This window comes from Scatophagus argus, chromosome 18, assembly GCF_020382885.2.
Source record: "Scatophagus argus isolate fScaArg1 chromosome 18, fScaArg1.pri, whole genome shotgun sequence".
Taxonomy (NCBI): Eukaryota; Metazoa; Chordata; class Actinopteri; family Scatophagidae; genus Scatophagus; species Scatophagus argus.
The window spans coordinates 16,692,047-16,710,923 of record NC_058510.1 but is presented as its reverse complement, the minus strand read 5'-3'; the positions used below and the strand labels follow the sequence as shown (position 1 = coordinate 16,710,923).

Here is an 18,877-nt window from a genome sequence, read left to right as displayed (position 1 = left end):
AATCATGCGTATTACAGTCAACTGCACAAACGTTGTCTTTTTGGTGTATGCACAAGTGTACGCTGACACACATCCAAAGAATAACCGAGGAGGAGTCAGGAGATTTTATTTTTTACAGTATGAATATAGTGTTCCTGTTCATTTCATATGTGATGCAGTTTTGAAACATTAAAAAGAACTGTATCTCCACACAGAACGGCCAAGACCGGGATTCAGACCTTGAACCCTTTTGCTGTGAGGCAACAGCACTGACCACTGCACCACCATGCTACCCTTTAAGGTATAATATGAAGGATTTAAAACAAAACAATGTAAAGTTGTAGAATAACAATCCTTCTGAATCATCACTATCTTGTTAAGAACGTATCAAGATCAAGATAAACTTCATTGTCCAACATGTGGGAAATTTGTCCTGGGCTCTTCATGCTACAGCATACAAATCATGACAACAAGACAGCAAGCAACCCACAATGGCCCTGATACTGTATACTTCATAACATGGTACCCCACAGGTTTTATGTAACCATTTTGCAAATACACATACAAATATAATAAAGGTAGTAATACATATAAATGATAGTAGATAATAATAAATAATAGCATGAAGTACTAAACAATACGTACCAACATGCCAATTCTCATCTCAAGAAAACATGTCAGTACATAAGTGAGCTTATCAGACATCATCATATTCTCTTATTTAAACACACTAGAAATATTTACAGGTGTCTGTATCTGCACAGGCCCTTTGGATGGATGTTGACTACTGACAACCAGGGAATGAGACTCAAGAAGAAGACTCAAGATCTTCCTCTATTACTGCACCTTTGAATGTTGTGTTTACTAACAGCAACTGATCATTTTTGACAGCAAATTTGAACATATGAACCCGATTAACCCCAAAAAAGGTTGGGATGGTGTGAAAAATGGGCTTCCATGGATTTATTTGTATGATCTTTAGTTACATTTTCCCTTGACATATTCATATTATATAAGTGAATCACAGATGAATGCTTTGCTCACATCAGGCCAGGCCTTTTATTTACTCTAAGAAAGCACATTAATGCGACGATGTTTTCAAGGCTAGACCAGGTTGAGCGCGGCACAAAGACGAATATTGACATTTGTCACCCTGAACGCTTGCAGCTGTGGCTGTGCTGTAAAGGCCACATCTGTTCTCACCCAGCTTAAAAAGTAATCTGCACTTCATTTCCAACATGTCCAGCCCGCTAGTCATTCTGGACTGGAGGTGATGAGTTTAGCTGCAGATGAGGGAAACAACATGTGCATGGAGGATTACAAGTTACTTTGTCAGCCTTGTATTTTAGTCTCACAGCCTGGGTGTGCTGCATCCCGCCTTCATTCATTCATCCACTTTAAAAAAAAAAAGGCAAAAATATCCACACAGAGAAGTGTTCATCAGATCATCACAAAACACACACACTTTAATTTGTAATGACCTTGCAAGCTGAACTTTGTGTTGGAAAGCACTTTCCGGTGACTCGTCTGCCATTTTAATCAAGAGCTGAACTGGCTTTAACCACTCAATGCAGCCACCCCCAGTGACCCCTCCACCCCCCAACTGTCCGCCCAGATGTCTATTTTAGATGTCTACGTAACACCAAGCAATTACTGTCTGAGTGGTCTCCTGGACTTCATCCAAAATATTCTCTCCTCAGTTTTGAATAGGTTAAAAGTAAATGGCAGACTATTTGACATGGTTTATATGCAACCTGAGACACTTGAATAGGAAATGCCTGGAGGCAAAATGGCAGATTAAAACCCTGGTTCTTGGCACTAATAAACTCTACTACATTGTGTACATGACATTATATGTCATGAAAGCTGAATAACCAACTTATGTATATTACAATATAAAACCATCATATTAAATACCTAGCATTTGTAACTCAAAATAGCGTACATCCATGGATGGATTATAAAATAAAATAATCCAAATCTAAACGAGGGAAGAGATGTGAGGTAGTTTGACAGTGGTGCTTTGTAAATGAATAACGTGAGATGACAGTTTCTTCATGATTGTCTGGATGATTGAAAGGATGGCTATCCAACAGACTAATACAGAGTGATGAGTACAGAATGTATCATTTGTCATGAAGTATAATCTATCATTTTGTGATACACAGGGTTTAACAGCTGAAGTGTTGATGGGGCAGTGTGACAGACTTTGTGTCTCTGTGTAGTCATTTTGTGTCTCTTTGTGGTTTGTCTGTTTGGACCGGAGGCCCTTTCATGAATCCATCCATGATACTTATAAGCTAACCTAGCATTTTTGGACTTGGGAGAGGCAGTTGTAGTCCAGGGAGTCCGGAACCATGTCTTACAGGAGTCACAAAAAGCTTCATAAACTATTTTTTATGGTGAGTTCCAATCATTTAGTGAAACAACCTGTTGATTTTTTTTACAAGGCTGCTGCTTACATAAACTCTATGAAGGGGGTGTGTTTTCAGTCCATTTACTGTGTTTGTCAGAATGACGTGCCTCTAATTTTGTGAACAGATGGGTCTTTGCCCAAGGAGCAATTAGTTCAGCAGGAGCAGGGAACTTGATCTAGAATTTCCAGGACCAGATGATCATGTTTTCTTTGAAACCAGCAGAGATAGAAACTTGCAGATATTATAGTGAAATATAAAGCTTAAATGCAAGACACATGCTGTTATTGTGTGTACTGACAATTTGGAAAAAGTGTGAGGGAGTGCCCTGTAGCATGTCAGCCTGAAAAGCTCTAATTCTGTCCGTTGGACAACAGGGAGTTGTGAGACCTTTCACTGTAGACTATGCATCAAAAACTGCCTGGAAACATAATAGGTCATCCCGTCCGGATGTATTGACAAACCATTTATTCTAAGCTGTAACATACCAAAGTTATTATGGGTGTTATATGAGGTGTTGGCTAATGACTAAACCATTCCTAATTTTTAAATTAGAGTGATTTATTGAGTTTCTGTGGCAGGCTATTGATAGTGGAGGATGTACAGAGTGAGTGTTAATTAATCCGTCATTTTGAGACCATTAAAGATGCTTGTAATGAGTTTAGCGGGATATGCCAGCATATGTGCTCCATTTTCACAGCAGGACACCATCTCATATGTGCTATTATAAGAAGTATTCTGTTTAGTTGCATTGTTTTGCTGGTTGGCCTGCATCAAATTTAAAGGCATATGATAACAATAAATATGTATTTGGAGTATGTTGAGAGTTTAGAGATATACTCCAAAGTCCACATGTAACATGAATTCAAAAATATTTAATGACTTAGAATGAGAGTGTGTTTTTTTTTCATTAGGGCTAACTTGCAATCTGAATCTATTTTAAATTAGATGTAATTGTACTGTATATCTGATGTTTTTTACAGTTGCAGAAGGAGGAAAACATGTTTTTGCTAGAATGACCTTTGTTATGTAGTCATAAATTACAGAGAAGTTAATGTATGGAGAGAATGATATTAAGTTGATGCAAATTTTGAGAACACGTTTATTCTACAATTAACAAATTTCAGCCGCTCTGATTTGCTCCCGGGCGTGATTGACAGCGCTCCTTGGCTCTCTCAACCAATGAGCGAAGGCTGAAGGCGGGCACTTCTATACTGTAATCAATCCTCTGATCAACCCCTTGAGCGTGTGTCCCTCTGTGCGCTGTCCGGTGTGCTCGCTCTCACTGAGCGTGAAACGCTGAGGCTCTCCGCCGCCGCCGCCCGACGGGTTGTACTGCCTCCTTTGAAAGCACGTCAAAAAGATAGAAAGAAGGAGGGAGATGGGCGAAAGGTTTGTGGTTGTCCCGGTTGACGGAGGAGTTGGGGTCATCGGGGAGGGGGAGCACTCGGACGCGGTTGTCGCCGACCCGGCAACGGAGACCGGCGGCAGCACCGGCGATGGCACAGTGGAGGAAAGAGAAGCGGGGGAGGACTCGGTGTTCGAGCCGCAGGACGACAGCGCTGTAGTACCTATTCTGGAGTACAACAGGGAGCCCAACAAATACGGTAAGACAGCTGCCCCTTGCAGACTCCGCGTCCCACTTATTATCTCCTCTGTCCGCCGGAGGATTAACGATAGCCGTCGGCTTTCACTTTGGCGCTGTCTGTGCTCCTGTGCTGTGAAAGCCAGGGCGTCTTTAACTTTCATCAAAACCGAAACTTTGATGGAGTAGAAACACCTGAAGTTAATAAGAGTCACAAGAAGAAAAAAAAAAAGTTTGGAGCGCTACTGTGACACATTCTTTCGTGAAGTCGTCATGATGTGAAAATGTCATTTGTCTCGTAACAATCCACTGAAGACATTAGCATTTCATTTTGGCACTTGCCGACAGTGCTGTCGAAGATACTTTGCATATAAAGATATATATTTGCATCCATCTTAATGAACAGTCTAATGATGACCCCCTGCATGTGTCCCCTTCTCTCGAAACTGAATTACTAACAGAGTCAAGCCTTTGTTTTTCCACGACCAGACTGAGGAGAATAGTGGCGTGAAATGACGTGACGGGGTTTTGGCACGTGCTTTACCTTCTGAAATAACACAGTTTGAGTCTGGAACAATGGACAGCTCAAAAATAAAGCAGGGAAACTTTGAGGCTTGCTCAAAATATCTTGTTAACAAGATATCCTCTTATTTAGACTAACTATAGTGATCATAATAACAAGTAAGGTGTGCCTGTGGTACTTTGTCATTCAAAATAGTATCATTAGCTCACCATGGGCTTTTATTTCTAGAGGAAAATTCTACTTGATATGTGACATATGTGATATTTCCATGGGATCCTTTTAAAATCCACGGTAGGGTTACTGTTGCTGCTTCATCCTGCTGAATATGTCTTCTGCTCTGAGCCATAATTTGCAATCTTTGTTGATCAGTTGCTCACGCACAAGGTGCCTCTATAGCAACAGGCTGAAGGCAGAATAATCGCCTGACCAAACAAGCATGCTTAAATCACTTTGTGCTCCGGCCTTCCTGTGTGCACTGACAATCTTCTGTGTGTGTGTGTGCGTGTGTGTGTGTGACTATAAAGTGTTAAACAATGGAAGATAGTGTTGGAAGTTTGAGTACTAAAAATTTGAAAAAATGTGCATGAAAAAAAATGTGATCAGTGTGACGTGAAGTCCAACAGAAAACGTGGCAGGGGGAAGTCAAAGTACATGATGCTGGGCATGGAGGAGGTCTGTTTCTGGCCCAAACACAGGTTACTGTAGTGGTCTAACTATTGTCCATGTAGTTATGGATTATAGCACTAATGAAATAATGAACACCATGCTTATGCACTATGCAGTCAGTGCAGGTACAGCACTAGTGCATTTTCATCTGTATCTTGACTTACAGTGCAGAAATATAGAGAAGAAATGTCTAAGTGGAAGCATAGCCAACACAGAGATGCAAAAACATGAAAATGGCCTCCACATTGATTTCCACTTCCATTATACAAAGACAGGTTAGCACACGTCTGTTCTGTTTTAATGGATAGATTGAATTTCATCCTAAATAAGATTAAGTTACTAAGAAAAAGATTGTCGTACACGCTGACCCATGCGCTTCGGGTGGAATGTGTATGCAGTGTTTGGGCTTGTCCCAGTCTTTGCCTTGCATTTCTCTTAGCTACACAATGATAGAGTGTATTGTGTGTGAGGATCCATCTGTAAAACATTTTAAGTCCCCAAGCATTTGTTATGCGACTCAGAAGAAGGTTCTTCTATTTGTGTTTGTTAAAGGCATAATATGCAGGGTTTTCCTAAAGAAAAGAACATTGTATAAACTAAACCTGCAAATTTGTGTTTTTACATCTCCAGTTCACTGTTTCTAGCACTGTCGCCTCATAGCAAGAGGGTTCCAGGTTCGAATCCCGGTCTGGGCTTTTCTGTGTGGAGTTTGCATGTTCTCCCGGTGCCTGCGTGGGTTTTCTCCTGGTACTCTGGCTTCCTCCCACAGTCACAGAAACATGCACATTAGCTTAATTGGCTACATCTACTAGGTGTGAGTGTGTGGATGTGTGGATGTGTGGTTGTCTTATCTATGTGTTTTGGCCCTGTGATTGACTGGTGACCAGTCCAGGATGTACCCTGCCTCTCTCTGATAAGCGGTATAGAAAATTGATGGATGGATGGATGGATTCACTGTTTTGTTGTTTCTTCATTCATTTGAATATTGTGTTGATAAAGATCAACTGATAACTCCACATATTATACCTTTTATACCATTTTGGGCTATTTAAGATTGGTGTCTCCTACTTTTTTTGACATTTTATAAACTAAACACTAAAAGATAAATATAGACATTAACCAATAGCTCTTGGTTTAAACTCAAGGCCCGTGGGCTAAATCCAGCCCTGCATGTGGCCCTTGAGAGCTTGCAAAGAATAGAATTTGCACAAGATGTACCATTCTGGTACCAATGTACCAGAATGTGTTCTGATTTTGAAGGTGTCTGGCCTCTAGATGACAGAATACCTTGGATAGCGTCCCAATATGTTCTAGCTCTTTCCACCTGCGGTGCTATAGCAGGGCGGTTGTAGCGCAAAAGTTAATGGTAGCAGCCAAACAAAATGTCTAAGGATAGAAAGGTGGACGCAGATGAAGGGCGATAAAATGAGAGACAGGAGAGCTTGATGTTGACAAGACGGTATGTCTTCTTTGTAACGAGGCTGTGGTTGTGCAAAAAGGAAAACAGTTTACGGCCACACTTTGACACCAAACAGCACAACCTGTGCTCACAACAAATATGTTCATAAAGGTTAGCAAAAAATGTTGCAGCAGCAAAAAGCAGCTTCACTGAGGCTGAAGAAATTACCCAGAACAGAACTGCACACTTGATAGTCTAGTCTAGACTTAGTCTTTCAGAGCTTCTTATTCACTTAAGATTAAAACCCAAAATAACTGACTGCAGAGGCGATATGTAATATGATAGCAGTTAGATACCTATGTAGTTTTACACCTGGGTCTTTGAGGCAACCAACATGCTGATGTGGCCTGACACCCCTGGAATAGATGATCTAATCTTAATTAAATATTGTTTTGTGAGTTATTTGTCCTGGATTCCAATTTCCTCACGTCCTTCCTCTGCTTCAGGCATTGTATTGCAATCAATACGTGACTGATAGCAGGGGATGCTTCCTTGTTTTGTTGTAATCTGTTTACAGATAGGCTACAGGACTTAAATTAAATTCCTGCATGATAAAGTTGATAATCAAAGTTGACAATGATTCTAGAAAATGTTTAGGTCATGGGTTAACATGCGTTTTCCATTACAGAGATAACCACCTATTAGTAGTGTTAGTGGCCTCGAGCTCTTTGTGCCTGCAGGATCTTTTTTCATATTTTTACTGTGATCACGAGAGGCAGACTACTTGTGGCCAGTTACCTAAAACATGCAGGAAGGAGGTTTTCTTGAGGTCACTGATAAACAGTTTACTTTTTCAGCTCTGAGTTCTTTCTTAGAGAGCAGCTCTGATTGTAAAGCTCACCACGAGGCTGTTTGCGACTTTGCCGTCGATTGCAGCGCTATGTGATCAAACACAATATTACCATATTTCTGATTATACTGAACTGTAAAATTGTGTTTCTCTCATCCTTGAGATTGCACAACAGATGTACTAGGGGAATGAAGTAACAAAAAAGAGGAAGTGGAAATTATATGAAAGAACACACTGGTGTCCGAATGAGCTGTTTGTTTCACGGGCCGGCGTCCCCTCCTTTTAAACCTTTCTCTAAATGTGCTTTCTGCTTGTCCTTGTCTGGGTGAAACAAAGGCCAAGCTGGGTGTCAAAAATATTGTCTTGCAAGAGACATGATTTTAATTAATAGTTAGTGAAATCACATGAGAAAGTTTCAGGGAAACACTGCTGAGGCTTGTTGCTTAACAGCAGTGCTGTTTGTATTCATACTAGCTGGTGTAGCTTCCTCTGTTTATTATCATCTGTCAGAGAATGAGACACTTAGATTAAATTATTTTCACCATGACAGTTTCCTGATTTGGACTAATTATGATCCACTTACTCCACGCCTTCAAGTCGCCTCTTAGGTCCAGCCAACAGTCCACAACCATTGTAACATTAAAGCAGATGTTTGCCATTTTTTCTTGAAAAACGACTGAAAAGATGAATTAATTATCAAATTAATTTGATAGTTAATTTTCTTTGGATCAACTATGGCCTAATTGTTGCAGCTCTCGTTTAATTGGTGACCTGAAGACTAGAATTTTTTAATAGAAAGGCTGCATTACATTCTGTAGAATTTGAAAGTTCAATGGGCAAGAATCAGCTTATAAAATATGCTACTAACTGCACTGAAGGAAATGCTGAAGCCTAAACAGTAACGGGGACCACAAGTCATGCTGTGTAATACTACAGCATCGATGATGCACAGAACCTATGCTATGTTTTCCTGTACACATCCTGATATCAGCATGGTGTTTTTGAATGTAACAGCAACAAGTGCTGTTATGCACACACCATCTGTTTGAGTGACAGAGATGTCAAGTTCATCAGGTTTCTTTCTTTAATGCAGCTTGTCTGGCAGGGTGCAACATTAAACTTTTTATTTAATTATTTTTAAGATACCTTGAACGGAAAGTGATGACTAAAGCTATTTGTCATGTTTAATCTGGCATAGTTGGACTTTTGTCCACATCCTCTAACATCAACTCCTGTTTCCAGGATAATTGAAATGATTGTGCTTCACCCCAAGAAAGGTATTTACTTGCTGCCAGCTAAAGACCAGTGCTGAAGAGGGATGGCTCACTCCTCAGGTACTTCCACTCTCAGCTCTGGAAAAAAGGATGCATTTAATTCTTTTTTACCAACTGCTGGATCAGACGAGTTAGTTGCTATATTTACCAGCCTGGTGTACCACTGTAGTTGCCAGAGGAAAAACAGGCAATTCTCACTGTTGTGCCCTGTGTGCATGTAAATGCCTGTGATTATTTGCTGTGTTTTACTACCCTTTGGCTCCAGATGTACCTCAAAAAACAGAAAACTGTTGTGTGTGAAGAATAATTCAGAGAAAGGGACTATTTTTCAGGTGGAGCCTGAGGTTACATGATAAATACAGTGTAGACATTGTTGGTGGGTGAAGCATGAATTGGTTGCAGTTAGTAAATGAGTCCTCAGAATGCCTTCACAACACAGCATTATGTTTGCATGCATGTGTGGGCATTCATGTTCAAAGAGGCATGCACCTTGGGCTATCATGTGCTGCCCTCTGCTTTATTTGGAGTCCAGCAGTCAGCACATGGACACCAACTGTGCCCTGCCATCCACTATATCTGTTCCTGCTCCTGTGTGGCCTCCCAGTCCGCTGCCTCTCCTGCCAGTCCTGCGTGGGATGTTTGTTCCAGTTGCTCCTTATTTACACGCAACACTCAGGAGAAGGGGCGTGACCCTGGCCGGCCGGACCGAAGGGTTTTCAGAAAATTTTCCTCCTCTTTTCGGAAATTACACACAGACTTAGTTTTGCCCAATCACTGAAATGGCCTTTTCATCAAGACATTTTTTTTCTTTTTTTTTATCATCTGTTTTTCTGTTTATGAAGGTCAGCAGTGGTGCCATGCCCTTAACTTTCAAGCTTTGTACCAGTTTTAACAGTGTATTTATCACCATAGAAAATAATGCAAGCTTAACCTCTGTGATGTGCTTAGTTGTTAATCAACCCTTGGGGGAAAAAACCTTGTCGGTTTCATCCTCAAACACACTTCTTATCAACACTCCACAAATCTACATTATCCCCTCACATCACTTATTTCTCTGGTCAGCATTGTAGAAGATTTGAATCCGTCGTTGTGTGGATCTGATATTGACATTTCTTTTCATTTGCTCTTTTGTGCCTACAAGCCAACCAATTTAAGTAAAACCATTTTTTAATGGCTCTTTTTTTAATCATTCATCACCACTAGCATTTAAAGAATTTTTATTTGACAGAATGAGACTGACTTACCTTTTTAAAAAATAACCCACGTTGTACTTGTGAACTCTTGACACGCTACGCAGTATATCATCACCTGCCATCCAGGGGGGCTCTTGTTCTGTTTGTCACTGCACTTTACTGCGTTGCCTGTTTCCTTTTTTTCTCCCCCTTTCCTGACAGAAACTGGCTTTGACACAGTGCTACAGCTGTCAACAAGATATGGTTGGCATGCGTGCGCCGTCCAGAATCTTGGGTCACGGCATCCATGTGTTAATGGTCAGAGGCAAGCTTGAAGTAAAGGCTGACCAGTAGGCTGACAGTTTGGATTTTTTTTAATATGGATGCTGATATCAGTATTAAAAAGAAATCTGATAACAACTTGTTTAACATGTACAACAATCTTGATATAGATATTTTCAAAAATTATGACCATAATAGATACAAAGTGGGACATTTAATAGTGATAAATATCAACTTGTCGGTGCTCTGTGGTGGACAGACTATTTAACGGCCACACTTTTTAAATGACTTCACCCTTTATCAGCACAGCTCTAGCTTGAGGGCACCTGTATTATCTATTCATGACCAATGTTTTTTTGGGCACTGGATGGACATAACACAAGGGCTGATTGGTTGTGATGCAGTAGTTGTGAACCTGGACCCTTTAGTATTTGAATCAAGAAACTTGTGAAAACAAGATTTTAATAAAATCTAATAAAATTTAGGAGCTACAGCTGTTTCGATGTGTCAGATACATATTTAATCAACGTTTCAGTAAATATTGTATCGGATCGGATGCTGTATTGGTTAAATGTTAAAAAACTCAAATTAGACTCAGTGGCAATGTCATCCCTAATATTATTGCACACAATACCTGCATCGGATTTACTAGATCTGGAAACACTACTGGAATCAATGTAAAATCCTGATCTTATCTCTTCTTATGCTCAGTACATAAAAGTGTGGCCAGTGTTTATTTTACACACTCACAATCTGTGTAAATATAACAATAACAATGGCCAGACTGATTTTCCAGCCAGTGCTACTGAACAGACGTCATGGGAAAGAAGATCACGTTTTCACATTGGATGTTCTCTACATTTGGTGTTGGTAGTCACTGGGTTTTCCAACTCTTTTTCAGCACTATGTGTTAAGCTAAGTAAAGCATTTACTGTGAGTCATTTTGGCCCCATTGCCTTTGCTATTCCAATAAATGCTGTTACAGGATGAAATAAACCCAAATGGGACCTGTGGAGTGGCTTTTCCAAATGCTGGCAAGGACTTGTTGTCTACCTACATGGAGTGGACACATAACAATAGCCATGCAATAAAGGGCACATTTTCAAATTTTGTAATGTTCATTTTTTTCATGCCAGAGGTTTTAATTCAACTCTGTAGCAAACATATGTACGTTATGGTACCATCTGTACGTGAGTTATTCTTGCAGTTTACAACATAATGCAGAACTGAATTGAATCAATATCCTTCTTTTACAGTTCCAACAAATATGAAGTAAAAAATGTTTAAAATGTTTGATTTCAGTGTTGCGTTGGTCATATTATTGTGTATATGGAGGGAGAGAAGACCGATACAGTGAGACCTCCTTGGTGGTGGCATCGGTGGGTATCAGATGTCAGAAATGTGTAGGGAGACGTGCGAGTGTCATGTTCAGGGTGTTCTGAATGAAGAGCCTAAGGCTGACCTTGTTAACCCCACCCCCGTCACTAGCAGCCTAAATGACTGCCAGTAGAGTCAAAGGCCAAACATGAAACTGCGATACAGTGGAAACTTCAAACACCAGCGTCTCTCGTGAATTGTAGCCATCTGCCCAAAAAGGAAATGAGCTCACAGAACACTTTAGTCGGCTTCTGTTTTTGCTGAATTTGCTTGCTGGCACATAATAATGTCTACCTGCCATATCAAGAGAGAGGAAAGACAAATCTATTCTTACCCAAGAACAGATTTCAGTAATGTGCCCAATTTCATTTTCATGAAGTTGGTCAGTTCATTGTCTCTTTCATTGACTTAGTAGGAAACAAAGATCGACTCAGTTTATTTTAACTTAGATTGCATTGTACACTTTGCGGTGAACTCAATCAGTTGCCTGTGGATTTGGCAACCAGAGAGTGTAGCTGTGGCCTAGAGGTTGGAGAAGCGGCTTGTGACTGGAGGGTCGTCGGTGCCCACCCCGCGGACCGGCAGGTGGTGGAGTGAATAATCAATTTCTTTCATTTCTTTTCTTGTTTCAGTTTCACTGAATTGGTTGTTATTCTTTGCAGTGTACAAAAAGAAAGAGAAGGCATTTTCATAGACCTTTTTCTAATAAGTTAGTTACGACTGCTGCAGCACGTCCTTCTTTTTATTCGAGCCAGCTTTTCCTCATGTTAATGCTCCTCTCATTTTAACGTGTGATAATGCTAATTGATATATTATGACCAGGTGTGGTTCACAGATACCACGTGCCATGAAATTACTTGTACAGGCCCTATAAAGAGCCACAGTTGTGGGTAATGGGTACCCATAACGGCAGCCGCTCCGGTACTGTTGGAACTGCACCAATGCGAAACCTTCAGTGAAACTGCGCTTCTTCTTTGCCCTCCTCTTCACCGACAGGCCTCTTCAGTAGGCAGAAACATCAGCATGCTTATGGGTAATCGGAGGCCTTTCTACATTCGTTTATGTAAACTCTGGGAGTGGAAATTTGGTGTGTGCACAACGTCAAATCCAAGAATGACTTGGGTTCATGAAACATGTATGCAGGGGTTTATAGAGTTTATATAGAGAAATTTTCCTAACATTTAACTCCACTCATATGAACATATTTGTACACTATTGCTAAAAATCAGAACAGTGACAGAAGAAGATCACCTTACTTGCTCTAAAAACATTTGGCAAACTCATCTTTCATCTGTAGTAAAGGCACTAAGCTGTTCGCAAGTAGCTGTAAACTGATGCTATGATGTAACAGGACCTGAAGTTAGCCCTGATTACCGAAGGTGCAGCATTTATGGGAAAAATGTTAAAAAGAACTATAATGTGGAAAGGCCTTCACCTTCAAAAGAGAAGAAAGTGTCACCTGAGCCTGTTGTGTCATATACAGAGTTTAATGGATGACTGGCAGTCAAGTGTGCTGTTACCTGAGATGGCTGAGGCGTGGCTGTCTATGTGTACAGACTTCACGTTACCCCCAAACCATCAGAGAGTGACGTCTACTGCTAGTCCACGTTCAACGTAGGTCTCCTTTACAGACCAATAAACAAGTCGTGGAAATGCTTCAGAAAGGAAACTTAAAGGTTCAGACGTCATTTCACAGTCAGACATTAGGAAAGTCTGACTGACTGTGATGGCTTACATTGTTTCCCCTTAGTTTCACTTGAGTCATTGCTTGTAAAGGAAAAAAAAAAAGACCTTTTCCATTTGCCAGTCCACACCTGATTACATTGGTTATTGTCAATACTGCTTGGTGGTTTTAAGTGGTACCACAGATTTTATTTCAGCCTGTTCGTCTAGTGTATGTGTACAAATTAAAGTCCCGCTCCAGTCTAAATTGCGTTTCACTTCTTGTTCTTCCAGCAGAATGCTTGAGTTATGACACTACAAGGCTGTTTTTTTTTTTTCAATATTCAACATTCACAAGTCAGATGGGGAAACTCCAGTGCACATACATACTGAGAATGGACTTTCCCATGAAATAGGAGACATCTTGACATCCTGTCGCCTCATAGCAAGAGGGTTCCAGGTTTGAATCCCGGTCTGGGCCCTTCTATGTGGAGTTTGCATGTTCTCCCTGTGCCTGTGTGGGTTTTCTCCGGGTTCTCCGGCTTCCTCCCACAATACCAAAAACATGCACATTAGGTTAATTGGCTACTCTAAATTGCCCCTAGGTGTGAGTGTGAGAGTGTGTGGTGGTGATGGTGTGTCTGTCTTTGTGTGTTGGCCCTGCGATTGACTGGCGACCAGTCCAGGATGTACCCCGCCTCTCGCCCGTAGTCAGCTGGGATAGACTCCAGCTCCCCCGCAACCCTGACGGATAAGCGGTATAGAAAATGGATGGATGGATGTATTCTGTTTTTTGGGGGGTTTTTTTGACAGATAAGGGATGGGTGCCATTTTAATGATTTTAATGTGGTTCTTATACTGTTTTTTGTGCAAAAACCCATGTCAGACACACATTGGAAAATTCTTATGCATACTTTAATTCATGTGTGGAGGGTCTCTGTAATAGTTTGTGTATATTTTGTCATTATGGTGGTGTAGCTGTTGTATTTCCAGCTGTGGTCACATGGGGGCAACAGAGCTTCATTATTGGTCTATCATTTGTCTGAGGAGATGAGACTTGTCAAATTCAAAGCAGAACACCAGAGGATATTGCCAGTGTGTGAGTTTTTATTTTGTCCACTCTATTCTCAAACTACTGACTGTGATGGTAACCGACCTGTTGCATTGGAACTATTTCCGTTAGTTTTATGTGGCATTTGGCAATGTACATTGCCACTACATTGGCAATGTAGTGTACAAACGCTGTCAGCTACATTCATATGGCTTGTGGACACACACAGTCTCACACAGACCCAATCAAGGGTTTTTCTTTTGTCTACTCTCTGGTCAGTCAAAAAATCTTGCAGTGCAGCTTTAAGAGCAGGAAGTAATAGAGAGAAGTGAAGATGCCATGAAGGTCATGACCCAGATTTACACAACATGATCCCTAGATGAACATTCCAGCTTGATAGCCAACATAATTTCCTTTAGATTTATGCAGTTTTTATTGTGTATCACACAGTTTTACATGGCATCATACTGTATTTTATGTGTTCTGTGTATCTGACACGCAAATTCGTGAAGCGTTCCTCGTTTTGGGGCAGTCGTGGATCAGCGGTTAGGGTGTCGGACCCGTAACCGGTGGATCGCTGGTTCGATTCCCCGTCCCGGTGTCCATGGCTGAGGTACCCTTGAGCAAGGTACCTAACCCCCACTGCTCCCCGGGCGCTGCACGCGGTCGCCCACTGCCCCGGGTTTGCTGTGTGTGTGTGCACGTCACTTGGGTGGGTTAAATGCAGAGAACAAATTTCGTTGGAGTGAGTTCCCTCCAATGACAAAATATGTCACTTTACTTTACTTTACTTTACTTTTTATCTTTGCAGTATGCTTGTCCTTCCTTCTGTTCCCTCCAGAGGGCGCTATCAGTTGCTGTTGCGCATTCTAGTGTTTTCCTGAAAGGCTCCTGAGGAGGGCAGATGGGTGACACCACATTTGAAGTGATGATATCTTACTTTGCTAGCTGACTGCTGTTGAACAGTTTTAACTTTTCCTTCGTCAATGTGAACTTATTTTTTAATGGTGTTATCTGTATTTATGTCAGCAGTGGACCATAAAAGGAAACTGATTAAATGGGCCCCTTTTACTCCTATGTTTAATAAAGCAATCACTTCTTTAATGGCAACAAAACACATTTATAGCAGTAGTAGACTGTTGTTTTTGTGTGATTGTGGGTTGTACTTTCAGATTACAACAGTTCAACCAGACAACCAGCCGCGTTGAATATGAACTATTAAAATTCCCTTTTTTGAGCCCCCAAACATCTCTTTTCAATCTATTGTGCCATGGAGAATTAAAATCATGACAGTAAAAAGGAGAAATGCAATAAAATGTAGAGTTAAATGTGAGGTCATTAAACAGGATAAAAATCAGGGAGCTTGAAAGTGAGGAAGTGTCCATGAGTAAAAAGAGCCGAGCTCCTATCCACATCCTGATTTGTGTCCTTGGGCTGTACTTGGTGTATCTGTTGCCAATTTAGTCTCCTCCCATCTACCCTTGGAGAATCAATCAATACTTCTACTTTGGGGTTGGAAAGCTGAACCCTTGAAAAGAGAACAAGAGAAAAAGTATTTTGTTTTATTTTCAGGGCTGATGAATCCTTCACAGTCTGTGGAGCTAGTTCAAACCACACACATAACATGTATGGCTTGTACCCTGTGTGCAGACTTTTTATTAACCCATGCATTTCCGTGCAGTGCTCATCGGCTATTTGTTGCTGCAGCAAAAATATTGTGAGGATATGTGTATGTGGGAGGTGAGGCCTCATTTAAAAATCTCTGCAGAGAATCCACACTAAATGTTTGCATGTGTGCAAATAACGAAATGAACACAGGCCAAAAATATTCTGAGCTATAAAGCCATGCAAACACTGGCCTGTGTGCACTTTCCTTTTTATAAATTCCAGAACATCTTACAACTGTCTGCATGTGGATTAGACTCATATCCTGCTCTCTGTACTCTGTGATATCCAGCCAGAAAGATGGAAACATCTGAGAGGGAGATGAAGAAAAGGGCTTTTTCTGCCCCAGAAATTGAGGTGTTTTGAGGTGTTTCTATGTTAGAAAGCACATAGTGTTAATCCTTCCATTCAGTGCTAAGTGCATCCATCATGCAGCATTACGCACTGCGCTCTCACCGAGTAGCTATATGTTTACAGCGATCACACTGACTCCATCGTACCGTGCCAAAATGATTTGGACAGTCAGTGTTATTCCCCATTGGGACATCAGTTGAAAATAGACGTTTGGACGTCTGTGTCCACAGTGCTGTCTCCGGTGTGCTCTGAGCGACTGACAGCTCAGTCAATGGTTCTTGGTCATATCTGCACTGTATTAGAAGATATGTTCTATACCCGCATTATCCGTGCAGGGTCATGTGGTCGCTGGAGCCTATCCCAGCTGACAGCGGGCGAGAGACGGGGTGCACCCCGGGCTGGTCGCTTGTCAATCAGGGGGCCAACACAAAGACAGACTGGAAGATATTATTTCTAAAAAATATGGGTGTTGTGCTCTAGAGTTCTTAAGTGCTATTTGATGTTACCTTGCATTCCTGCAGCTGATGATAATTTTATCAGTTTTATTTACACAGTCTGGCCCTGTCATCCACATTCCACATCAGGGGGATGTGAAATGAATTGGCTTGCGTCTTTTCAAATTAAAAGGTGATGACGAAATGGCTATGGATCACTGTAAGAGCTGTTTTGATGTTTATGAAAATGTGGATCAATAATAAAAAGCAACATTATGTGATATGGTTTCAGGCGACCACTCTGCATTGCTGATTTCTCTGTCTCAAAAATGTTTGTACACATATTCCCTCAAGTTTCCTTTTAATTAATCCCATTTTATTTGAAAGTGGTGTGGGAAACCATACATGTTATAATATTAGTGGGCTCAATCAGTGGAGGTTAATATATATTTTTTTTTTTTTTCACATTTCCAGCTGTGAATAACTGAATTGCTTGTCTCCAACACTTTCAGAGTGGAAAAACATTGCTTCCCAGTATTGCAATGTGTTGCTATGAATAATTATGAACAGGTTAGACAGGTAGCAGTCTGCATAAACCTATTCAGTCAGATTTGACCGACTGTGAAGCGCCTGGATCTCATCTTTTCTGTTTGCTTTATTTAATTTGTGACAGAAAGTTATCGTGTCGCTGCTAGTTACACTACCATTAACTCAGCCAGTACTTTCCCCCAGCATCAGTTCATGTTCTTGTATTTTTTATTTATTTATTTTTTTAGTTTGTCCATGTTCAGTTTGCTTGCATCTTGTCATTATACAATGGAAGTGAAGGCATTCTTGCAAACATGTATGTTTTTTTTTTTCTCTCCAACATTAAACAGCAGGATTTTCAATGATATGAATACACGACCACTAAAACACTTAGTGTGTGTATACTGTATGTGCTGAAAAGTAACATTCTGAAGAAAAACCTATGTCTTACAGTTTTATCATTAGCATGTAGCTAAAGTTCAGTTTGGTTGAATGGACACTTAAAACCATACCGAATTCCAAGTTAAAAGCAATGGATATAAAAGCCTTACCTTTTTCCGATGAGGAATAAGTGCTCAGTGAGTCACATCCCCTCACAGGAAGCACATTAATATTATAAGGTTCCAGTGAATGTAAGCCAAATAAATGCTGGGAAGGCAGACACTCCGCTATACGTCAGAAGATGGGAGATTCTGGTGTTGTTTGTTCACTGAAAATGATAACGTATTGTGTCAATGCTGCCTATTTAAGATTTGAATTTGACAAAGTAGTTCCTTTACTTTTCAATATCGTGTTAAGATTTTATAATTCGGTTAACTTCTCATCCTGTGGTTCCTTTGGATCAACAAATGACTCTAAAATGAAGTTATGTAATAAATGGGCTTCCCTTGTGCTCCTATGGTTTCATATTGCGCTTTGGCTGTGAGATATTTTATCAAACATGACATGATGAAAAATCGTGTTTCAGCTGAGAACTGCTCATGTCACAACAAGTCCCTCATGAAAAGGACATTGTCCTCCTGGCTTGGATGCACTGACCGTCCCTGAGAAGCAGTCTGACTGTCTGGCCACATCGTCAGCGGATGCTGATTACATCATTGCTGGTCTACTGGTCAGAGAGTAGATAAGTGCTCTCTTTGTTACCTCAGCAGCAGCATAATACTTGGTAAGACTCAGTTATCAGATGACAGTTATTAAATCCTCCCTTTGACCAAAACATTCTCTGTGATTCTAAAAATGTTTTTTTGCTATACTTATTCACTAAATGTTTGATTTGCATGCTGCCTGCAGCCAGTCCCATATTTACAACCACATTCACTTACTGGAAATAAAAAGTGAAACCTGACCTGCTATTTCTATAGTGGGATTTTAAGACAATGTATTTCTGATAGGATGGCTGACTTTAATGATAGCATGTACAGTATATCTTTTATAGTACGTGTTGTGGTCTGATTAAATTTAATTATTCACATTGTGTAGTGAAATACAGATTACTGATGTGTCCCTGAAAATCCCCCAAAATGTTCCACCTTGTTATTAATTTGAAATTATACTTAGATAAAAGTAGTTAAATGTAAGGTTTATGGGTGGACATTTGTCAGTGTAAAGGAAAAAAAACAAAACCATTTCTTAAGGACTACTATGGTAGTAGACAGTACAGAA

The 18,877-nt window shown here is 40.5% G+C and overlaps 1 protein-coding gene across 3 annotated transcripts in view; it reads left to right on the top strand.

Moving 5' to 3' along the window:
- Window positions 1–3,626: 3,626 nt before the first annotated feature.
- The window catches only part of slc12a7b (solute carrier family 12 member 7b), a 58,996-nt gene continuing 43,745 nt past the window's right edge, over window positions 3,627–18,877 (top strand). For 2 of the 3 annotated variants that reach the window (XM_046370814.1, XM_046370813.1), the window contains exon 1: window positions 3,628–4,000. In XM_046370814.1, the coding sequence (XP_046226770.1) occupies window positions 3,775–4,000 (226 nt within the window). In that variant the 5' untranslated portion in view covers window positions 3,628–3,774. Of the gene's footprint in view, window positions 4,001–18,877 lie in introns of all 3 variants that reach the window. The other variant, XM_046370817.1, reaches the window with a different exon arrangement.